Source organism: Microplitis demolitor, chromosome 2 (genome assembly GCF_026212275.2).
Source record: "Microplitis demolitor isolate Queensland-Clemson2020A chromosome 2, iyMicDemo2.1a, whole genome shotgun sequence".
Lineage (NCBI taxonomy): Eukaryota > Metazoa > Arthropoda > Insecta > Hymenoptera > Braconidae > Microplitis > Microplitis demolitor.
Genome location: NC_068546.1, coordinates 7,802,154 through 7,828,692, shown reverse-complemented (window position 1 = coordinate 7,828,692; position 26,539 = coordinate 7,802,154). Strand labels below are relative to the sequence as shown.

The window sequence follows — 26,539 nt, the reverse complement described above, 5'->3', positions numbered from 1 at the left end:
TCAAGCATAAATTATGCATGAATCTTGCATGATCATGCATGGTGATTTTTTCCCGGGTAATTATCATCGAGGCCGACAAATATTGTTTTTATAAAATGTCATATAAGTTCATAGAGTTTTTTTAAATTTTGTAAAAATCCATCACGAAAACTTATGAACTCTGTCTTTACCGGCATTTCACTCAAAATTCATCAGTTAAGCACATGACTTGAACTCTCGTGATGTGGACCAGTGATCAACGTTCAGGACTACCAGCCAAGAGGAACCGTGTTCGAACCCAGCAGACGTCCAGGATTTTTTTATCATTTACCGCTATCTATTCTTGTTTCTGAATTTGTAATGCGTTTGCGCGGTAATAACTAAATCAAAAATTCGGTATTTAATTTTTTTTTTTTTTCAAAAATATTTTTTAATTATATATAATCATATATGAAAAATGGTCAAATATAATTTTATATAATTATATACAATTATATATAATTGTATATGATTATAAATGGCCATTTTTCATATATGATTATATATAATCGAGTTACACTAGTTCCAAAAATTAAGGGATCAAAAAAAAAATTCGAAATTTTTGGGTGATTTTCAACATGCTGGAACTCGGTGAAAAATAGTCGTAGAAAAAAAAAGGAAATTGTAGCATCAAGTTTCTAGTTTTCAGATCTGGCCCTCAAATTTTTTTATCATGCTTGGTTCCGGAGTAATCTTAAGCAAACCGACGAAAGAAAAAATTTTCAAAATTTTTACTCGTCTTTTAACAAGTCTATAGGCTTCAATACATTTTTTGGATAATCTGACCATATGATTCTTTTAGAAAATTTTATGCCCTTCAATTTGGCGGCCTCAAAAAGTTTCTACGATGAGTTGGCGCCGAGTTATCATTGATCAAAGCGAAAAAGTCCATTTTGGCTTTGATAATCAATAACTCCGGACGTATTGATCGTACAGAGAATGGAAGTAGGGTTTTGAAAACTGGAAAATACCGTCGGTATGTGACAATCAAAAAATTGACGTGTGTAAGAAGCGTAAATTCGACCGAGAAACCTCCTCGAGGTATGCTTTGGGTAACGCTAATGCCAGCGGTAAAAAAAAATTAGGGAATTTTTTTTGACAATGATAAATAATTGCGGATACACCAAAAAAAAAAAATTTTTTTTTTTAAAATTTTCGAAAAAAAAAATTTTGAAAAAAAAAAAAAAAAATTAAAAGAAATTAATACGCGATAGCGAATGCAAACTCAGATATTTTATTCACGTATAAATTGACACGTAGTCAGTAGCAGTTAAGTTCACGGAAATTAATTCACAATTAATTACTAGCGCAAGAACAATTTATATATTCTCAATAAATAGCAGCTTTGATATACTGACTAAATATTGAGGATAATTCAGCGTAGCGTATAACCGGGCAGCGTTGGTACGACGTGAGAGTGTGGCTCTCTCGCTGTCCTTGTTGGTTTTGGTCTTTCTCTCTCCCTCTCGTTACAGCCCGATTGCTGAGTTCGGCTGAGTTAGGTGCTAGACCACAGGGGATGATCTCGCGCAGCAGGTGACTGTAAATTGGTCCTTTGCGCATAATTAGGTAGGGGTCATCAGAGTTTGGGACCTAAGGGAGTTGAAACGGCATGGACACTCAAGTCGAAGCACTGATACACATAGCCTCGTTTACCAGTTACTCGATTCGCTCATTGTAGTAAAATTTCTACTTAAAATTCTAAAATATATTTGTTCTTTTGCTATAAACTGGTTTATAAAACCAAATTTACGTTAAGTTCATTATCTAAGTGATTTGTGAGTGTCCAGCATCAAATCTTACATCAACAGCCCAGGATTCGGAAGAGAAGGTCCAATATGCAGCGACGGCCGATACCTGCAGTACGTTCGACAATAAAATCCAGATAAGACTTATAATAAAATTACTATATTTTATCTCTCTTCAACGCGATCCAGTATAAATAATTATTGATTTTATTTTCCCGTATCTATTAAATAACTGCGTGTTAAACAAATTCATTTATCGTAAATGCACATTCATTTATTTAATTATTTATTGAAAAGAATTTATTTTATATAAAGGGGAATTTTGTACATATTTGGGGATCTGGTTAAATAAAATTGAACGTATATAATAATTGAATTAAGCCTAAAAATTACTTTCATCACCAGTGTCTTTAGAATAAGTTAAATTTCAGCCGCGTGTCCGGTCAAGACGAGTCGACCCATCTCTGAGATCTATTTCCCGCATTTCAGAACCAGCGATATAATAATTATAATTTATATTTATAATTAATAATCAATTATTTAATCGGGAAATTATTTAGCTGTGGTTCGTGGCTACTGGACACGAAGTAGCCAAAGGTCACCGTTATATTTGGCACCCAACTCGTGTTCCTCGTTTTGGAAAATTCTAGACCTGGTGATAAAGAAAAATTAAATTTGGAAAATTTTGAAAAATTAAATTAATTAAATATTTTACCGTTGAAGAGAGAAATACTGGTATTATAAATCGTAAATTGAATTGATACTGTGCTAAATTATATATATATATGTTACGTCAAAATAACACATATTAAGAGTAGCGCTACTGTTTAGCCTTCGCCTAGCGAAATAACTGGGACGGAGCTATAAGGATGACTGTTTATTTAAAATTAAAAGAAAATAAAAATAAAAATGTTTTGTTGTCTAAGAGATAAATTAAAATAATAAAAATTAAGTAAAATAAAATTTAATTAATTAAGTAAAATAATATAAGCAAAATTAAAACAACTTCCAAATTTATTTAAATCAAAACAATTATTTAAAAATTATTACAAACAAAATTTAGTTTACATTAGACAATTAAATGCAATTTACAATTTTACACTTTTATAAAATGGTTTAACTCTTGATTTCACTTGTTATTTAATTTATTTAAAATCAATCAATTATTGTTTAAATTTGATATTTAAATATTTATTCAATTAAATTGTTACCTTGATTTATTTGATGATTATTATTGTTATCAATAATTATTTATTTGATTTTTTTTTTTTTTAATTTGTTATTCTTCCTTCTTAACTCTTGATAATTGATGAAATTTTATCAATATTGAATTTTATTTATTGAATGAATTATATTTAAATAATTCGACTTGAACTTGATAATTGATGGAAAATTTATCACATTTATTTTTTTTTTTATTAAAATGAATTATTACTTTTAATAATTCAATAATTATTTAAAAATATTCTGGTTATATTTTTATAATTCAGTTTATAAATATTTAAATCATATTACAATGATTTAATAAAATTAAGGACCTTGCCTTTAAATAATTAAAATTTCGTCAATGACGAATGAGCTCACTTAGGAAACTGAAATCTTTTTCGATTTCCAGAAGAGCTGTTACCAGGTAGTAACATCCCTTCTAATAATTATTTAATTATACCAATTATTTTATTGGCTATAATTGAATCAATATTTTTTTATAATAATTATTTATGTATATATATTTTTCATGACTTCCAATGCAGTTAGCAACAACGCATAAAGCATTGGAGTCGAATTCATAAATCAATATATATTGATTCTTATTTTTTTTTTTTCTTTATTGCAATAAATTCATTTTATTATTTAAACATTTTATATTTTATTTCGTTTAATTATTAATAACGTTGTTTATTAATAATTATTTTTTTCTATTTATAATTTTTCTATCAATATTTTATCATTTTTGAATTTTATTTCATACTTTACAATAATATTCTTTTCATATTTCATAATTCATTTCATTTTTTAATTATTTATTATCATTATTTATTCATTCATATAGTTTCATTAATTCATTTCATTATTTCTTTTATCATTTATTTCATATTTCATATTTATTAAATCATTTCATTATTTCTCTTTATTATTTTATTTTTTTATAATTTCAATATTTCTTTTATTCAACATTAATTTCATTATTTATAAATATAAAAATTTGAATTTATATTCAAATTTATAAACAACATTTATTTTTTTACTTTTTCATTTATTCATAATCATTCAATAATAACTTTACATAAAATAAAAATAATTTGAATTTAAATTCAAATTTAAAAATCATCAGCCGAAATAATGGCTGGAAGTCATTTGTAAATTAATTTATTCATGCATAACCAGATGGCATAACATGTATGATTTTTTAATAAGTTGATTGACAGTAAAAATACGACGTCGTGACGTCACACCCCCACTGTTAGTCATTTGTCATATATTTCAATATATGACAAATTTTAAAAAAAAAAAAAAAATTGTATATATGTATATGTATATTTTTTAATTATTGTTAATTCATAATTAAAATATAAGCATATTATTTTATTATTATTGCTATTATTTTTGAATATTTATTTATTATTTTTGAATAAAAATTGTATATCTCATAGTTCACGTCTATTATTTGTTTATTTTTTTTTTTTATTTAGCATGTCTCTTTTTTTTTTTTTTTTTTTTTTTAATAATTAAAAAAAATTATTTTTATAATAAAGGATATATATATTTTTCTTTAATTTAATTAAATTTATACTTACTTTTTCGTAATTTTATAATTTTTCTTATTATTATTTTTTTAATTTGATTTTTATTAGTTACTTATCAATTTTTTTATAAAAACAAAATTATTATTATTATTATTTTTTTTTTAAATTGTATTATACTTACTCTCTCTTGCATAAATAATCAGAACTGAAATAGATTTAATTGTTGTTTTTTTTTTTTTTTTTTTAATATTGTTTTTTCTTCTTTTTTTTTTTTTTTTTTTGAATGAGAATAGGTTTCTTTTTTTTTTTTTTTTTTTTTTTTAAAAATTTTTTATCTGTCGTTATTTTATTATTTTTACATAAAATTATTGTATTGTTTAACATATTTCCTTTTTTTTTTTTTTTTTTTACATAAAATATATTTTTGTTATTACATTTTTTTTTTTTTTTTTTTTTTTTTTTGAATATAAGAAAGATTAATGTAAATACTTAAATTAAAATATTTATAATGAAGTAATATATAAGATATTAAAATAATAATAAAACAAATTTTACGAAATGATTGATTCATTTCTTCATTTTTTTTTTTAAAAAAAATAACTTAAAAAAAAAATTTTATTTAATTATTTTCACCCCATGGTTCATCAACATACAAAAATACTTTGTTAAACAATTCTTCTTCTTTCCATAAGAACAATTGCTTGCAAAGATCGCAATTTTTTGCTGGCTGAGCTTCAAGCAAAACTTCCCCACAGTGGTTACAATTTAGTTTTTCATCTAAACTTATTTTATGGAATTTCACGATTCCCTCGTATTGGTTAAATTCTTGAAATTCATCGTTAACCACCAAGTCCACAAAACACGCGACGCAAATTTTTTCTTCATTAATTTCCCCCTTATTTTTAACCAGAACACGGTTCACACCATTTTCTTTCTTAACACACACAAATCTTGCAATATCTTGAAATATCATTGGAACCTCATCGGGATCAATGCTTCTGATTTTGTCCAATTTGACGTAATTAAGTCCATTTCTTCGATTTGCTGCCATTATTTCTTGATTTTTAAAAAAAAAACAAAAAATAAACGAATATAAAATTACTCATTAGAGACAACAATGAAACCCCCTTTTTTTTTTTTTTTTTTTTTTTTTTTATTTTATTATACTTAAATATAATTATTATTACCTTTTTTTTTTTTTTGTTTTCCTTTTTATAGACTTATTTATTTGTTTTTAAAAAAAAATTTTTGTGCGGTTATTTATTATTATTGTTATTATTTTTTTATTTATTATTATTATTATTTATTTTTTTTTTGTAATTTTTGTGTATATTATTTTTTTTTTTAAATATATATTTTAATAATAACTATGCGCGTATTTGCTCTGACTGTTAGATATTAAATGACGTATCTTTTGCAATTAACTTAGGCTGTTACCACTTGGTAACATCCCTACTCAAAAATTTTTTTAAAAAGAATTCATATGCGGAAGGGGTGTCATATGAGTCCCTTTCGCGATAACGCGACTTATGCATTGGTTTTAGCATGCATTCCAATGACATAAAATTCTACATGCATAAAATATTAAAATAATATTTAATAAAATATTTTTAATAATAATAATATATTTTTATATGTGTATATTGATATAAAATATATATATATATTTTTTTTTCTTTTTTTTTCCTTTTTTTTTTATTTTATATTCTATTTCTATTCTTATCATTTATAATGATTGATTATTCATATACACTTTTTCGTGAGTTTTTAATTGATTTAATATATTGAATATGTATATATATATATATTGCATATGATTTGTATAAAGAATATGTATGAATATATATATATGTATAAAATATATATATATGGATATATGTAAAAATTTAAATTTCGCGACGACTGCGCGCGTCGCTACCCTCCCGCGCTGAGAACATTACCAGCGCAAAGATGATAATGTATCGATTATTTATTAAATTACAGAAAGCTACTTTGAAAGTAATCGATAAATAAATATATATATACTTTTTATTAAGAATTACTTATAAAATTCATGATATTTAATTTCATATGTATTTTTATGTTATTTTAATTAATTTTTTTTTTATTTAATTAAAATATTAATAAAAGTTTAGTATTATATATTTTCATATCAATAATTAATTATTATTTTTCCTATTATTATTATTATTTTTTTTTTTTTTTTTATTTATTTTTATATTTTTCTCTCTCTCTTTTTTTTTTTATTTCTGTTATATATATATACTTATTTATTAATAATATTGATAACAATGATATTTATTTATTTTTTTTTTTTTTTTTTTTTTACAGGCTAAATTACACATAAATATCAATAAAATATTTATTTTCTAAAATGTCACGATAGTTTACCCAATTATTTGCACAATCTTCACAAATGTATCCCGGTTTTTGATTTATTAACACTTCACCACACTTAATACAATCTCCCAAAATTTTATACGAATATAAACGATGCCAGTTTTGATTGCAATATTTAAATCTTTTCATAAAAATCATCGGACAGTTTTTTAAACAGTTTTCGCACATAGATGCGTTATCAAAGTCATTATGATAAAATTCTTTTACTATTTCCCTTGGCATGGTACAATATGATGTTATCAAACTTGCATAAAATTTTAAATTTCTTCCAGGAATTCTTGTATGTGGAATTCCATATAATGCATCTAATTCTTCATCTTCTTTCATCTGCTTGAGTATTCCGGCAGGAATTTTCATCTGTAATAATACTTTTAATTTAAGTATCATTACTAAAATTATATATATAAAAAAAAATATTAAAATTTTGAAATTTGTTAGTTGTAAGTTGTTAGTAATTTTATAATTGAAATTAGGATAAACGGAACATGCTGGTTGTTTTTTGAATAATTCTTGCTCCATTATTTTCTTCTTGACTTGCTGGTAAAATTGGATAAATTTTTTCATCTGCTGATGGGGCTGATGGTTCAGTATTTTCATTTATTATTTGAATTTCTTGATTTTGTGTTGGTTGTTGAATTATAACCAATTCAACATTTTCGTCGTTGCTTGAATTTGTATTATTATTATTAATACTTTTATGAATATTATTTATGTTATTTTCTTGTGCTCTTATTAAAATAAAATTAGTACAAGCATCCCAAAATGATAGACACATATAAAAAGAACATCCATAAGATTTTCGAATTTGAAAAGCATGAAGTAATGTGTCAAATGAAAATTTTACTAGTCTTATAATCATAATTATACTAAATATTCCTGCACTTGCAGATCCAAAAACTACAAATTTTCCCCATGTTTTTTTCCCATGCTGAATCAGCTAATTTTTGTAAAGCATTAGTATCAAATAAATTTAATATTGATTCACCTTGATTTGCAAAATGCAAACCATCCATTCCTCTAGCAATATAACTTAAAATTGCTGGTTTTTCCACTGGAGACATAATTCTATGTCTTAATTTGTCGAGATCTTGTTCAGAATAAATTCCGCTTGTAGCTAAGAATTTTGGAGAAGTATATTTCCATGTTGGTTTAGTTAATGGTTGAATTTTATTTGGTGGTAAAACTTCAACTGGATTAGGTGTAAATTTATACCATGATCCATCTATTAAAAATAAAGGTGGAAAAAGTGGATTGCAATCAATCTGAGTTCCTTTTCTTACTAAAATTCTTGTCTTTGGAGTTAAAAAGTAACTGTCCTTTGCTCTTTTCACTGGTAATTCGTTATAACACTCACTTCTTGGGTAAACTGATACTTCAACAGGTATGCACTTAACAACATTTATCGATTCACCTGACATTATAGCTATATAACCTGGTCCTTTCATATAATTGTAAGCAAACTCGTCTGGTTTACTTGACGCAATTGATAACAAATTTTTTAAAGTATTACGTTCTAACATACAACGATGAATTAATACATCATAATATAATTGTTTAATTTGTTTTTGTATAAATTTTTCTACGTATACAAACTTAGAATTAATATATGCAAATAAATCTAAATTTTCTATTGATATTTTATTACTTAACATTAAATCATTCTTTGATGTTTCAAAGATAAATAATTTTGGATGTTCAGTTCTGATTATTTTATAGCCACAAATAATTTCAATATTTGTGGTGGTTAATGCAAATGTTATTCCATTTGATTCTAAAGAATAAACAATTTCATGCTTATCTGAATTTTTTTCAGATGTTTTATTTACTTTACCCGTATATAAAACCCCAAAATTTTGAAAATCACATTTATGTGATGGAATATAGTCCCAAAAAGTATAACCTCCTTCTAAATCTAAACAAGATAAATCAGATAAAGTACACGTTAAACCTGATTTTAAATAAACTTTATCATTCTCATATTTAACTTCCGCGAAATATTCTTGTATTGTTATTTTTAAAACCCCTTGAGCGACAATACTACTCCAACTTCCATAAAAATCTGAATAACTTCCCCCTTTACACGTCCCATCATTACCGATTGATCCTGCGAGTGTTGCACCACGCGTAGTTGTACTATTAATTTTTAAACCAGTTATAAATAACGTACCGAATCTATATGAACCCGATTTATGAATATCTAAACATCTTTCTTTTGAAATTTCTTCAATATATTCCATATGTCCACTATGTACGACTGACATATGAGAATAAGCCCCGCAATAATAAATATTTCGATCTACTTCGATTTTACATTGAATAACTTTTGTCAAAGAATATTCTTTTAATTGTAATAATTGAATAAATGGTTCTGTTGTATTTATTTCTTTAGGATGAATATCACAATCTTCCACCTCTGTAATTGAAATTGTAGTTGAATTTGATGAAAATCTTCCGCAATCATACCCAATTATTCCATTTACTGATGATGACCATAATAAAATAAAATAAATCGCAAAAGTGATTTTGATAATCATCTGTAAACATAAATTAATTAGAATTTTCTTCATCGCTATTTTTCTTTTGTTTTCGTGTTTTTTTTATTGGTGTAATTTCTGGATTTATGAATGAATATCTCAATCGATTCATGTGAACTATTTAAATTCTTTTTTCTGTTTGAATTTTAACATTTCCTTTACCCAAAATTTCAAGAATTTTGTGTGGTCCAGAGTATTGATCTTTTGTTTTACCTGGATTTGGTCCACTTTGTAAAAATACATATTGACCTACTTTTAAATTTTGTGGATTACAATGTTTATCGTAATATTTTTTTGATTTGTATTTAGCGTCAACTAAATTTTGATAAGCTAATAATCTTATCCCATGTAATCTTGTGATTAAATCAATTAAATAACCTTGCATTGTAGGTAATTGTTCACATTCTCTTATTGGTTCGCTTGAAGGTAATCTAGACTGTTGTCCGAAGACAATAGCATAAGGTGTATTTTTTATTGCTTCATGATAACTTGTATTATATGAAAATGTTGCTAACTCAATCCATTCGTCCCACTCTTCATCAATGGATGAGTAATGTTTAAGGTATTCGTTTAATGTGTGATGCGATCGTTCTAATGAACCGTTAGATTGAGGATGATAAGCTGTAGTTTTAAGTTTTTTAATACCGAAACGTTTTGCTACGCATTTTAAAATAGCACTTAAAAAGTTACGACCTTGGTCTGTTAGAATAATTTTTGGTGGACCAAAATAACAAATAAATCTTTTAACAAAAACAGTTGAAATTGTTGTAGCTAAAGTGTTAGGTAATGCTTCTGCAATACAAAATTTAGAAAATAAATCTTGAATAGTTAAAATATACTCATTTCCCCTTTTAGTTTTTTGTTTTGCCCCGACAATATCCATAGAAATTTTCCAGAAACACGTGGCTGGAGTATCGGTAATAATCATAGGTTCTCTATGTTTTACACGAACTAATTTTTTTAATTGACAATCTAAACATTGTTGAATTTTTCGTTGAATATCATTTTTCAAATTTTCCCAATAATAGTCTTTTTTAATTCTTTGATAAGTTTTAGTAACCCCTTTATGACCTCCAATTGGTGATTTATGCATTTCATAAAAAATTTCATCTCTTTTTTCATTAGGAACGTAAATAATTGTACCCAAACAAATCATAATTTTAATATCAGTTCCGTCAAAAACATTTTTTAATTCTGTTATGATATTATTCCACGGTAAATTTTCTATATTTTCACTTTTTGTGAAACTTACTGTTTTTAATTTAAATTTTTCTAAAATTTCTTTTAAATTTTCAAAAATTACTTTTAAATTTTCAATTAATATTGCAATTGATTCTTTTTCTTTTTCACGAATAGGTAAAGCAAAATAATATTTATTTTTAATTTTCTTTTCAACTACTTTTCCTAGCTCTAAATTTTTAAATGTTGGTAATTTATTTAATTCTTTTAATTTAATTGCGCCATTATCGCATGGTTCACCATTGGTGCTGATAAAATATGCTAAATTATCTTTTCTGAAATGAAAATAATCTTTAATATCAACTATATTACGAATATTTCCCGTTTCTAAATTTTCTTTTATATCTGAATCACTATGATCTGATGAATCTTTTTTATTATTGTTTTGTTCGTTTATTATATTTTCAATATTTTCGTCTGAACTTAAAGAACTACTCACATTTTCTTGATTTAAATCTTGATTTTTTGTTTCTTTTCTTTCTTGAATTTGTTTCACTTTTTCCTTGCGTTTAATAGTTTTTGGTTGATTTTCAATTTCTTCGTCCGTTGAATCGTTGGTTTTATTACTTACTTTCTTTTGTATTATTTGTTTGTTCTTTATTAAATTTTTATTTTTATTAATTTCGTCAGTTGTTTTGGTTGTTGATTGTGATCTTGAATTTAATTCTTGTTTCTTTGCTGCAGCTCTTGTTGTTACTTTGATTTGTTCAAATTCTTCTGTTTTGATTGGATTTCTTGATAAAGCATCCGCAACATAATTTGTTTTACCTGGTTTGTAAATAACTTTAAAATTGTATTCTCCTAATTTTAATCTCCATTTTAAAACTCTCCGATTCACATCTTTTTCTCTTTGAAACCAAACTAATGGTTTATGATCTGTAACTAGAATAAATTCTTTACCATAAACATATGGTCTAAATGTTTTTACACCAAAAACAAAAGCTAATGCTTCTTTTTCATATGTTTCATATCTTATTTCAGCGTCCCTCAATACTCTTGAAGCGTATGCACATGCAGTGTCTTCCCCGGTTTGTCCTTGTGATAAAACTGCTCCAATTGCATAACCTGATGCATCAGTAGTAATAATAAATGGCATTGTAAAGTCAGGTGTATTTAATACAGGTGGTTCACATAATTTATTTTTTAATATTTCAAAAGCTTCTTGAGTTTCTTGATTCCATAAAAACTTGACATCTTTTTGAAGTAATTTTGTCAATGGCTTAGCTATTTTTGCAAAATCTTTAATAAATCTTCTATAATAATTGGTAAAACCCAAAAATTGACGAACTTTTTTCTGAGTAGTAGGAACTGGATATTTCTTTGCAGCTTCAATTTTACTTGGATCAGGTCTGATAGAATTTTTGCTAATTAAATGACCTAAATAACAAACTTCTCGTTTGAGAAACTTGCATTTATCTGGTTTTAATTTTAAATTTGCTTCTTTTAATCTCTGGAAAACAATTTTTAATCTTTCAATGTGTTCCTGTAAAGTTCTTGAAAATAAAATTATATCATCCATAAAAACATATAGTATAACACCGATTAATCCGGAAAAAATATCCTCCATTAATGCTTGAAATGTTGCCGGACCGTTTGCTAGGCCGAAAACCAATCTTAAAAATTCAAAATGACCTAAAATAGTTGAAAAAGCAGTTTTATGTCGATCTTTTTCCTTCATTTTAATTTGATGAAAACCCGATGATAAATCTAGTACAGAATAATATTCAACTCCACCCAAACTATCAATAATATCAGTTATATTTGGTAGTGGATATGCATTTTTAATCGTCTTCTCATTTAACGCTCGATAATCGATTACCATTCTCCATTGTTTCCTTCCTTCAGAGTCCGGTTTCTTTGGAACTATCCAGACTGGGCTGTTGTATGGTGACCTTGATTCCATAATAATATTATTTTCCAATAACTCTTTAATTTGTCGATTGATTTCCTCCTTTAAAGCATAAGGAATTCTATAATTCTTAATATTAACAGGTCTTTCATCTGTAGTTAAAATTTCGTGTTCAACTCTATCTGTTGCAGGTAAATATTCACCTGGAAGGTGAAACCTTTCAGTATTATCTTTTATTAAATCGTAAAGAGATTCTTTCTCAATTTTATTTAAATGTTTAATATTTAACACCTCTTTTATTTTTTCAAAACGTGATTTACTTTTATTTATTGCATCAATATCATGTGAAAAGTGTCCTGTGACATCCTCTTGATTCTTTTCTTCGTTCTCATGGACATTGTTGATAACTAATACTCGCTGGGCATATATAATTTCTTTATTGAATTTATTGATTGACTCATGCAAATTGTAATCTTTATTCTCAATATTGTAATTGGAATTTTCCTTTGAATTATTTCCTTGATTGTTTTTTTGTTTGATTGTGTTGATATTTTCAGATTTTTCTTTTAAATTTTCCTCATTTTCGGGTTGATTATTATCTTTTTTATTTTTGTTAAAAATTTTAGTAGTTTCTCCATTTATTTTTATCTTTGTTTTATTATCTTCTTTGGTTTCGTCTTCCGCTTCATCGTCTGAATCGTAGTCGGTATCACTTCCATAAATATTAAAATTTTGAAATCCCATAGCCATTATTTGATGCATATCTTCATCAAAATCAGATTCGTCTTCTTTTTTGATTTTCATTATTATTTCTTCATCTGTTTCTTCATCAGTTTCTATTTTTCCTTTGTTCATTTCTTTTTCTTCTTTCTTTATTTCATTTCCTTCTTTTTTCATTTCTTCTTTCTTCATTTTATTTTCTTCTTTCTTCGTTTCATTTTTGTCTTCTTTTATTTCTTCCTTCTTTATTTTATTTTCTTCTTTTAAATTTTTTTCAGTAGTGACAGGATAAATTTTATCTTGATAATTTATTTTATTATTTTGCACTAATTTTTCACATTTAAATGATAGATTTATTGATTCATCAGTATCATAGAAAAAATATTGTTTATTATTTATTTTTATAACGCGATCTTTATAGCAAATTTGTACTTTCGCTTCGTCAAAAAAATTCGAACCCAATATTCCCGATTGCTCGATTGGAAAATCGTCAGGAACTATTAAAAATTTAATTTCTAAATCAAGAAAATCTAATTCAACTTCTCCTAATGCTTCGACTGGAATTTCGTTAATTCCAAGTAATTTAATAGTTTTAGTTTTATCTAAAATTGCTTCTTTTGGACAAAAACTTTCTTTTAAAATATTAGGACCACTACCTGTGTCTAACATTACAGAAATGTGTCCAACATTAGGATTTACGCTATATCCTAATAAAATTGTTGGACTTTTACTATTTTTATTTAAATTAATTTGTTCAACGCGAGTTTCTTTTTTATCAGAAATAGTTTTGATTGGAATTCTATTAAAAATACCAAAATGTGAATTAGAGGTTGAAGGATGATTTTCTTTTAATTGTTTTTCTTCATCATTTATTTTCTTCCAACAATCTCTAATTCTGTGACCCATTTTTTTACAATAATCACAACTAATAATTTGTTTAGGACAATTATTACTTGAATGTTCATGACTACCACAAGTTAAACATTTATTAAAATTTTTAGAATTGTCATTTAAAAATTCATGTTTGAATCTACAAACTTTAGCATTGTGGCCAGATCTATTACAAATTTGACATCTTTCTCTAGAATTTAATAATTTAAAACATTTATCAGCAGTATGACCTGGTTTATCGCAAAATTGACAAATAACAGTTTGTCTTAAATTTAATTGTTGATTAAAATTTTTATTATTGTCAAATTGTTTATTTTGAGTGTGAAAATCTTGTTTTTGTTGGTAATTAGATTGATGTGATTTTTGAGAATTATTGTGTTCGCGTTTAACTTCATCGCAAAGGAACACGGGTTTTTCGTTGCCTTTTCGTTTTATATTTTCAAATTCACTTAATTCCTTTCTCAATTTAATTTTTTGCTCAATTTTAATAGCTTCATCGAGTGTCCCTTGAAAATTATTATTTAAATTTCGTATTTTACTTTCAATTTCAGGATTAAGACCATTTAAAAAACTTTCTACTACTCTTTGTTCTACTTGTATTGCATAAGCATTATTTTCTGCTTGTGTATGTGTTCTTTTGTGTATTTCAACTAATTGTGTTGCAATATCACAAATTCGATTAGAATATTTTAAAACAGATTCCCTGTCTTTTTGAAAAACGCGACCTAATTCACCCAATAATTGCATTTCTGTTTTATTTGGGGCTGCTTTTCCCCTTAAGAAGTCATAAAATTCTTGTTTTGTATTTATTGTTGTACAGTTTATAGATTTCCTTAAATCACCTCTTAATTTTTTTCGCAATAATTTAACCAAATTAGGTTGAGCATCTCTTGGTAAAGAACCAAAAGCTTCATTACAAGCGCAAATAAATTCTGTAAGTGTCATATTTTCACCGTCATATTCGGGTACAAATTCTAACGCGTCATGTAAAGAAATAAATTGATTTGCTGAAAGAGCCATTCTTATTGGTTGTTCGTTATTGATTTGATTATTATTGTTATTATTGTTATTGTTATTATTATTGTTATTATTATTGTTGTTATTATCGTTATTATTATCGTTATTTAAAACTTGTTCATCATTTAACGGTGCATTGTGTCGATTATTATTTGTAGAATCAGCTGTAGAATGTTGTGCAGAATTATTTGTTATGTTATTATGTATATTTACTTCGTCATTTTCCATTGGATTTAAGGTTAATTTTTCAAGTGGTTCAGTAACATTTTCAATATTAGAATAATGATTAGATTCAGAATTCTTTTGATTAAGATTTTCTTCAATACTTTCATTAGTTAGTTGGTTAGTACTATGTAAATTATTATTTTGAACAAAATTTGAATAACTAAATGGAATCAAGGTATCTTTCAGTGAACGTCTTCCACTAGGTCGATAAGGATTTCTTTGCTTTTCAGTGGATGAACCTGGATTTTCTTCCGGAGGATCCAGATTGATATCTATATTATTTTCTTTTGCAAATTTCCGAGTAACTATTCTATCGGACATAGAGAATCATTTTTCTTTGAATGAAGTTATTTCAATTATTTATTTAATTCAAATAGATTTTAAATTTAATTTATATTTTTTTTTTAAATATTTTCTTTTCCTTTTTATAAACTAATTACTTTAATCATTGTTGATGTTGAATGTATTATTTTAATAAAAAAAATGAACAGCATCCTTATGTATCCCGGACGAGCCCCCAAAAATTTTTAATATATGTTACGTCAAAATAACACATATTAAGAGTAGCGCTACTGTTTAGCCTTCGCCTAGCGAAATAACTGGGACGGAGCTATAAGGATGACTGTTTATTTAAAATTAAAAGAAAATAAAAATAAAAATGTTTTGTTGTCTAAGAGATAAATTAAAATAATAAAAATTAAGTAAAATAAAATTTAATTAATTAAGTAAAATAATATAAGCAAAATTAAAACAACTTCCAAATTTATTTAAATCAAAACAATTATTTAAAAATTATTACAAACAAAATTTAGTTTACATTAGACAATTAAATGCAATTTACAATTTTACACTTTTATAAAATGGTTTAACTCTTGATTTCACTTGTTATTTAATTTATTTAAAATCAATCAATTATTGTTTAAATTTGATATTTAAATATTTATTCAATTAAATTGTTACCTTGATTTATTTGATGATTATTATTGTTATCAATAATTATTTATTTGATTTTTTTTTTTTTTAATTTGTTATTCTTCCTTCTTAACTCTTGATAATTGATGAAATTTTATCAATATTGAATTTTATTTATTGAATGAATTATATTTAAATAATTCGACTTGAACTTGATAATTGATGGAAAATTTATCACATTTATTTTTTTTTTTATTAAAATGAATTATTACTTTTAATAATTCAATAATTATTTAAAAATATTCTGGTTATATTTTTATAATTCAGTTTATAAATATTTAAATCATATTACAATGATTTAATAAAATTAAGGACCTTGCCTTTAAATAATTAAAATTTCGTCAATGACGAATGAGCTCACTTAGGAAACTGAAATCTTTTTCGATTTCCAGAAGAGCTGTTACCAGGTAGTAACATCCCTTCTAATAATTATTTAATTATACCAATTATTTTATTGGCTATAATTGAATCAATATTTTTTTATAATAATTATTTATGTATATATATTTTTCATGACTTCCAATGCAGTTAGCAACAACGCATAAAGCATTGGAGTCGAATTCATAAATCAATATATATTGATTCTTATTTTTTTTTTTTCTTTATTGCAATAAATTCATTTTATTATTTAAACATTTTATATTTTATTTCGTTTAATTATTAATAACGTTGTTTATTAATAATTATTTTTTTCTATTTATAATTTTTCTATCAATATTTTATCATTTTTGAATTTTATTTCATACTTTACAATAATATTCTTTTCATATTTCATAATTCATTTCATTTTTTAATTATTTATTATCATTATTTATTCATTCATATAGTTTCATTAATTCATTTCATTATTTCTTTTATCATTTATTTCATATTTCATATTTATTAAATCATTTCATTATTTCTCTTTATTATTTTATTTTTTTATAATTTCAATATTTCTTTTATTCAACATTAATTTCATTATTTATAAATATAAAAATTTGAATTTATATTCAAATTTATAAACAACATTTATTTTTTTACTTTTTCATTTATTCATAATCATTCAATAATAACTTTACATAAAATAAAAATAATTTGAATTTAAATTCAAATTTAAAAATCATCAGCCGAAATAATGGCTGGAAGTCATTTGTAAATTAATTTATTCATGCATAACCAGATGGCATAACATGTATGATTTTTTAATAAGTTGATTGACAGTAAGAATACGACGTCGTGACGTCACATATACATATATATATTGGTTGCCCAAAATCATTTAAACTAAATTTATAAAAATTATAATAATTTGTTTTAAATATTAACTGGCTAAATAGCGAGTAAAAATACTAAAATTTTAAGATATAAAATATCAAGTGAAAAATAAAATTAAAATTGAAATCGTGGTAGTGAAAAAATCCATAAATTCCGGTGGTCTTGTGAAGACCAAGACAAGGTCATCGTCTTACGCGTTGGTTGCACGCGTTACTCATAGTATATACAATAGGTACGACACTAAGCTTAGAGAAATAAACACAATAAAATCACTGGTTTGTTTCTTTGTAAATTTTCTCTGGGAAAGAAATTAAAATAAACTAAGTAAAATAAAATAAATTAGTAAATAAAATTTATACACTTTCAAGACTAACAGTGACAGTAAATTTTTGTTATAATAAAATTAATTGAATTAAAATCGTAAAAGAAAATTCATTAGTAAAATCACAAGTTAAATTTTTAATAAAACAAAGACAAATAATTTTAATTACTTTGGTTTAAAATAAACCGCCGTTTGAATTATTAAAATAGGTTTTAAGTAAAATTCACTAAGTGAATGAGTCATTGCAATAAAATCGTTGATAAAAATAATATCATATTCAAATTTTAAAATAAATTACTCACTAGACTTAAGTCTGGGTAAATCTTTCAATTAAATAAATTAAAATAAATAGCTAAAATCTTTATCATTCAAAATAGAATTCAGGGCTTGAAGTTTTAAGCGTCGAAAAATTTAAAATTATCAGTTATTAAATAAAATAAAATCTGTGGCTTAAAATTTTAGCCATTGACAAGAATTCCTTTTGTATTAATTTTAAACAAAATCAAAATTCAATAGACTTGTGGTTTATTACTTAAACCATTATAGTTAATTTAGAATAAATTTAATTTAATTTACAAAAACTGTCATTGTTAGGGATTACTGAGCCATAACTGTCATCACCTAGTAATTGAAATAAATTCTTAATCTGGTAACAAGTAAATAAATTTTAATTTTAATAAGTGACAAAAGAAATATTTTAACTTATTTGGATTTACTACCGGTAATTAAATTTTATATTTAAGTATTATTGGGGCTCGTAAGCTGCTTGTCTTACCAGCTAATATAAATCAAAATTAAGGCCCAATAATCGTATTATGAGTAATACTCGACCAGCGACGCGTCAAAACTCAAAGCGTTCGGTCCAACAATCGGGTAGGCGGCAAAGTGAAGAGATAATTTTCGAAGGAATTAGTTCCTCTAACGGTAGGAATCAAAACAGGGTAGTGCATTCACCACCCTCGACTACATATACGATAACGTCAAGCACTACGGTTTCGTCAGCGAGCTCGACGATGTCAAATCCTACTCCGTTACCCGGTTTACCTAATTTGACCGTGACTGCAGACACCCCACAGCAGGTTAGACCGCCAGTAAGGCGTAGCTTGGGAATATGGTAGCAACTACCACGTCTATGGTCACGACAGTGACCACCACTATACCAACCACTACCGTGACTCGACCCAGTACCGTCATTACCACACCTATTACTGTTACAACTTCGTCTGGGTCAATTCAAACGAGCGACCCACATGCCGTTAATACAAATGAACAATTAAATTTAAATTTGACAAATATTAATAATAATTTACGGGCGTCTATGGATGAAGTATTCATAGAAAACCCCCCACCGGTACTTTCTCAACAAATTCAGCCTAATGCGGGATCCGCTTCTCTTTCTGGCACCGTTCCAGTTTCCGCACAGGCTGATCAAGCGGCAACTCAAACTGCCCTGGCTTAAATTTTGAATTGTTTACAAAATTTGACCATAGCTATGAGCACGCAACGGGTAAACAATCAGCAAGTGCCTGTACAGTCAATTACACAAACTGTTCGCGAGGTAACTCACAGTTTTGGCGACGGGGAGTGTAGTACAGGTCACTTGATTCACGATAATAGGGCTGCTACGACCTCAGCCCTCCCGGAGAATATACAATCAAGTACCAGTGGAATAAATAATGTTCACAACAATACGGCCGGTCTCAGTAATAATAATTATAATAATAATTTAAATAATAATTTAAACAATAATGGTAATAATTACTCCATTATTAATCCTAGCGTAATTCAAAATAATAATTTAAGTAATAATCCACCAATAAATAATTATGACAATAATTTTCAAATATTACGGGATAATTTATTTGCTGGCAATAATAATAATAATTTTGATGGAAATTACGCTGGTTATCGAATTAATAATGGTCAAGAAAGACATCAAGAATACTATGACCAACCTAGGGCGAATAATTTATTGATACCTAATGCTGCGGCGGTTTCGCTACGTAAATGGCGCGATATAAGAGAAATTGTCAGAGCGTGGCCAGTACGTTTTCCGCAAGGCGATTTATCAGCCAATAGTTTCTTGGCTTCATTTGAAGCCATGGCGTTTCGCGAGGGTTGGCTCATAACGGATTACGTAAAAATTCTTGGATATATTTTTACTGGGAAAGTTACTAAGTGGTATGACGTGTACAGCAGACATTGGTCTGACTATGACCATTTTAAACGGGAATTTTTAAGAGCATTTGGCTCACAAAAAACGGACACTCAGGTATTGATGGAAATTGGTCAATTAAGACCAGAATCCGATGAACCGTCAATAGATTTCACGTTTAGAATTCAACAAAAATATAGTGAGATGCGTAACCCACCTCCTGAGTCGGAACAGGTTACGTGCATCCGTAATCACTTGCCTAGAAATCTTTCCACCTTAGTATTCTCTAGGTCAGTGAACACTTATGATGACCTCTTATCGGTATTACATGAGGCCACCGTGCTACTAGAGGAAAACAAACGCGCGTCCGAGCCATCCGATAGGTCGCACGCTAAGACAAAAGAAAAATCGCGATTCTCAGCAGTGCATTCGTTCCCGCGTACTCCAATTTTGGTTGAGATGATGAATGATAAACAACCACTCGTTATCGAGGAAATTAGAGAGGGTGATGACGGCAAATTAATTGTTTGTGCATCGACAGCTACTGTCCAAACTCCTCAAAATAATTTTTCATCAAATAAATCTCCAAAGAATCGAGTACGTTATTCCTACAACGCGAATAATAATGGCAACTCGAATGCCATATCGCGTACATTTAGTGAGGTAACTGCTGGTCGAAATTCCGACCATTACTTTTGTTTTAACTGCGGGCAAAATGGTCATCTGTTTGAACAGTGTATAAATAACAGAGTTGATGTATGTAATTATTGTTTTAAAATAGGACACGTAAGACAAAATTGTTTTAAATTAAATACCGATTCATTTAGGTCCGGATTTACGGGTAATTCAAATTTACGTCCGCCAAACATTCCCGTTCAACCAAATATTAATTCGAATAATAATAATTCTAATAATAATGGTTATAGTTATAACCTGAATCATGGGCAACCAAATGCAAATAATTTTAATGGGGGAAACCCGAACTCAACTGTAAATAATTTTAAAAGAAATGACAACCGTAATAATCGTGGAAACCGTTCTAATCGTTTTGTTCGTAATAATAATAATGTTAATAATAATTATGATAATTTAAATAATTTAAACAACCATGCTAATTGCGTCGAAGCTCAACCGACCAGTGTTATCAACGCTAGTCACACTGATCGTTCAAAAAACTAGCTTCGCCCTCCTATTCCCCGAGGAGAAAGGGCGTGAAACGTAGAAGGTCTCTTAAACAAATAATATGGGGAAATCGGAGCCCTAGTCGTAATAGTTCACATGAAGCCTGGTTGAATAAACCAAATAAATTTAAAAGAATTAAAGTAATTAATGTAACAAATAATAACTCGGAACCAGACGGCCGCTTAGAGCGTACTGTCGATCCAGTTATAGATATTAATGTTGAAAATTTAATAGATTTAAGTTCGGAACCAGACGGCGTCTTAGAGAGTACTGTCGGTCCGGTAAAAGAAAATCTAATTAGTAAAAAGTTGATAACAGGTCCAGACGGCGTCTTAGAGAGTACTGTCGGTCCAGTAGAAGAATTTAAATTTAAAGAGGTAGTAGGTAGGAATTTAATAACAAGACTAGACGGCGTCTTAGAGAGTACTGTCGGTCCGATTGCTTTAACCAGTGGTGAACTAATAGGTGATGTTATATTAGAAAATCAGGCGTTAAATTCGACTAGCTCCGTTTTAAATAATAATGATAATAAATTTGAGACTGAGGTCAATTTACTTAACCTATGCAGTCCAGTTATGGATAAAAATAATTTTCAAGATGAAATTTGGTATGATGCTATCGATGAAAATAGTAATAATTTGGAAAATCTGGATATTGAAGAAAATCCATTCGCGCAGTTTTGCGATTTATATGATAATGTGAACGGTTTATCTATATTTAATAATTTATCTGTTTTAAATAATGACTCATCTAATCTTAATAATTTATTGGTTTTAAATAATGACTTATCTGTTTTTAATAATAATTTATCTATTTTAAAAAATGACAAAATTAATCCATCCATTTTAAATTCCGACGAAATTAATCACTGGGAAGGCTTGAGGGAAGAAGCACAGCCCATGGTTAATTTACCAATGTCTAATAATTTATTTGAGGAAATTTGTGCCGGTCTTGATCGTTCTGTTCTTTCGGTCGAAAATGATCCGAACGAAATACATCCGAAAATCTTAGAGACTTTAGAGGCTAGCGATTTTATTGTGTCAATTGGTTCAGACGAATCGGAAGAACCAAGTTCCGTAGACGTCCCCGGTATGCCATATTTATGTGGTCTGGAGCCACTTGAGAGTGACGAAGAGACTGAAGAAGAGTGGGAGGATGAATTGGACCCAGGATTAGAACCTGAAGGTCCAGCTCTTAGTCATAGCTCTCCACCACCGTGTGCTTCGCCTTCGCGCGCGTCGTATCTTCCTGAGATACTCCGAGATAAAATATTACCCTCACGTATCGCCAATCGTATTGCATCTCGGACCAAATTTTATACGGGTACTGGTCCTGTTCCACCAACAATTACAGCTCGTATACCGGTGTCCATCTGGATATTCGGGGTGCAAGTGAACGGTATTATTGATACGGGAAGTGAGAGGTCCTACATCAATCGGCGAGTGTATGACCAAATACGTGAGCTTAGCTCTGGTCAATTACAACAGGATGATACGAACCGTCGGGGAGTTCTTCTCGCGAATCATACCCAATGTAAAACTATTGGGGGAGCTCCATTCATCATTCAAATCGGTACAATAGCAGGAGAACAGTATTTGAGTGTCCTCGAGGACCTGAGCTATTCAGTAGTCCTAGGTATGGACTTTGCTCTTCAGTTTGGGATATTCATCGATTGCGCTACGAAAACTTGGCATTTCAAAGACACTAACGAAAATCATCCATTTGAATTAATAAATTGTCGCGATAAACGAACTAGTTGTCAAACGTTGACTTCGGATCAACAAAAAGATTTTGATGTATTTTTAGAATCGGAAATGTCTAAATTCGCGGAGTTACCGAACCAAGGTCTAACTGACCTCGTGCAGCATACGATCGTCTTACAACCGGAAATTAAACCTATTCAAATCCGTCCGTATCGGCGTAGTCCTGTTATTGCGGCGGAATTAAATAAACAAATAGACGAACTGCTCGAGAAAGGCTATATTAGGCCTAGTAACAGTTTCTTGTCGTGTTCTCCGGTAATGGTGACCAAAGCCTCGGGTGGTTGGCGTTTTTGCGTCGACTATCGACCAATCAACAAATATACTATTTTACCTGCGCACCCCCTTCCTAATATGCTACGTATTTTAAGTGCTCTTCATAACGCGAAGTATATTACCACCATGGATCTCAAGGAAGCGTTCCATCAGGTTTTAATGGCACCAGAGTCCATTCCTTACACTGCCTTCTCTGTCGAAGGTAGGGGGCAATTTGAATGGGTTCGCATGCCTTATGGTCTCGCAGGAGCACCATCAACGTTTCAAAAGGCCATGGATAAGCTTCGCAAGAGGTTTATCGAGCGAATACATAAGAGAAACCTACCGAGTTCTTGGACTGAAAAAGTCTTTGCGTACCTGGACGATTGGGTAATTATAAGTGAGAATTACGATGAGCATAAAGCCATTTTATCTCTTGTTTTTGAAATCTTTCGTGAGACTGGATTATTAATTAATCCAAGTAAATGCAAATTCGCGCGATCTGAGGTAAAATTTCTTGGCTTCATTGTAGATAGCGAGGGTCTACGACCTGACCCTGAGAAAATAGCACCCATCGCGAATTTCCCTCGTCCAACGTCTCGTAAGCAAGTACGCAGTTTCTGCGGGCTTGTAAACTGGTACCATAGGCGTTTACAAAATGTCGCGAAGGTCCAAGGACCTCTGAATAAATAGTGTAGCGTTAATACTGAATGGAAATGGAGAGATGAGGAAGAGAAGGCTTTCCAGGATCTTAAACAAGCTCTGGTCAACGCTAAGCCTTTGGCTGTACCACAGCCAGATCTTCCGTACTATCTATATACTGACGCGAGTGATACAGGGTTAGGCGCATTCTTGGTTCAAAAAGAACCACGTACTGGAAAAGAGTTCCTTATAATATGCTTAAGTAGACCGTTACGAGGTGCCGAAACACGATATACTACGACCGAGAAAGAGTGTTTGGCGGTTGTATGGGCCGTAAGAAAATTAAGATGTTATCTTGAAGGGTTTCCATTTGTTGTGGTTACCGATCACGCTTCATTAAAATGGCTCCATACTTTAAAGAATCCGAACGGTAGGCTTGCCCGCTGGGCCATGGAACTCGTGGCCCACCAAATTACTATCGAACATCGTCGTGGAACCGAAAATGAAGGCCCGGATGCCTTATCGCGCTTATACGAGGACCAGGAGCCTGTAAAGTGGTCCGAAGTCCTCGATGAAATTAAAACTAAAGCCGTAGATTTCGTACATATTCAAGTTCGCTCGTGGTACGATATAAAGAAAGCTAACGTTAGAACATATCCGGAAAATTTTGTTGATTGGCGAATAAATAGCGAGGATAAATTAGAGTATTATAAGCCCGATTACTTAAAAGAATATATTGACGATCAAGACGCATGGAAACTGGTTTTAACTGAGAATGAGATCCCCGATATTTTAAAAGAAAACCACGATGTACCGGATGCGGGTCATTTGGGTCGTGATAAGATGTATCATCGGATACGCACACGCTACTACTGGCCTGGTATGTATCGCGATGTCGGCGAGTATGTTGAGAACTGTGAAACTTGTAAAAAGGTCAAATATAAACAGACCTCGTCTCAAGCGCCGATGCGCACGCGACAACCTATCGAACCCTGGGCCATAGTCGCGGCCGATGTGACTGGCCCATTTCCGCTATCTAAAGCCGGTTATCAATACGTTTTAATTGTACAAGACCTATACACGCGCTTCATTGAGGTCTTTAGACTTCGTAAGCAGACGGGATTAAATGTTAAAAAGAGTTTACGTCGTGTTTTCTCACGCTGGGGATACCCTCTGTTTTTAATCACAGATAACGGCAAAGAATTTATTAATCAAGAGATTAAAGATTACTTAAAAGAAACGGGAGTAAAGTCAGTACCAACCGCGATCGCGCATCCTCAGAGTGACCCGGTTGAAAGAATTAACCGTACTCTTAAACCAATGATTCGAGCATTTATTTCGAAAGACCAGACGTCGTGGGATGAGCACTTAGGCGAATTCCAATTTGCTTATAATAGTAGTTATCATGCCTCACTGCACATGTCGCCATACTACTTGGTTCATGGCAAAGAACCACGGCTGTTGGGTAAAATTACTGGACTCGAAATAGATGACTTGGACCTCGATGATACTGCGTGGCGTACTCGGGTTAATCGCCTTGATCAATTACGGCATAAAATTGAAGAAGTAATGAGAAAAGAAAGTGAAAAACAAGCCGTATATCACGATAAGGGACTTAAAGAGCCACCCAAACTGCAAGTGGCTGATCCAGTATATTACCCAAATCGAAAATTGAGTAAGAAAGCCGACCAATATTCGTCTAGTTTGGCTAGTAAATTCTTAGGACCAGCCATTGTTAACAAAATCATTAGTCCTTTGGTCGTTGAGTTAAAATCAGAGGCTGGTAAAATTTTGGGCAATCACTATGTTCCGGATTTAAAATTGCCCAGGCGCAGCCCTCGGTTATCAAAAATTGTTTAATATTGTTTCAGAGAGAAGAGCGAGACCGCCGAGTTCGCGAACGCATGGCTCAGGAGCCGGGGAGATTTCGCGACGAGACTCATTGCCGCACTTGGATGCGCCGGGAGCGCAAGAACGCTTATCTGGCTCAACTTGCCCGCATGGGGTTACCAGCCCCGCCATCTCGTCTTCGCACGCCTAGGCCAGATCTTCCGCCGCCACCTGCTCCAGTCGTTCCGGCCACTTCAGCAAAGGAGTTGTTGCCGTGTCATCTTGTGGTCGCGAAGAAACCCCGACAGGCAGCCCGATGCGTTGGGCAAAACATTGCTCATTGTCCCGAGCTGTAGAGCAGACTGGTCGCCCCTCGGTGGCTAGGTTCGTCGAGCCAGGTTACACCCCTCCTGCTCGCCCAAGTTCATCAACAGCTGTCACTAAAGCTCTGAACCAGACCCGCTGGGACCTATTGCAAGCTCCAGATGAAGTTGATCCAGAGGTTGAAAAATTGGTGGCACCCGTAGCTGTTCCGGAGGTGGTTTATATTGAACCAATGCAGGAAATTACTTCCCCCAAATTGGACCACGAGGAGGATCCACTTGCCTTGGTTGACATGGAGGTCGACGAGCAGCCCGAGGAGTCTTCAGATGACCCCGATACTCTTGTCATTGATGAAAAGGTGGTCATAGACCCTGCTGTGCCCACTCTGCTTGATGAAGAGTAGACGAGAGGAAAAATTTATAAATTTGTTGTCCACTTATATTTTTTTAATAAAC

The 26,539-nt window shown here is 29.7% G+C and overlaps 1 protein-coding gene across 1 annotated transcript; it reads left to right on the top strand.

Moving 5' to 3' along the window:
• Nucleotides 1–1,671: 1,671 nt before the first annotated feature.
• Nucleotides 1,672–26,413, top strand: LOC128669017 (uncharacterized). The gene is made up of 2 exons (XM_053743107.1): nt 1,672–1,880; nt 25,802–26,413. The coding sequence occupies exons 1-2, from the start codon at nt 1,857–1,859 to the stop codon at nt 26,114–26,116; spliced, it is 339 nt and encodes a 112-aa protein (XP_053599082.1). The 5' UTR covers nt 1,672–1,856; the 3' UTR covers nt 26,117–26,413.
• The last annotated feature ends 126 nt before the right edge of the window (nt 26,414–26,539 follow it).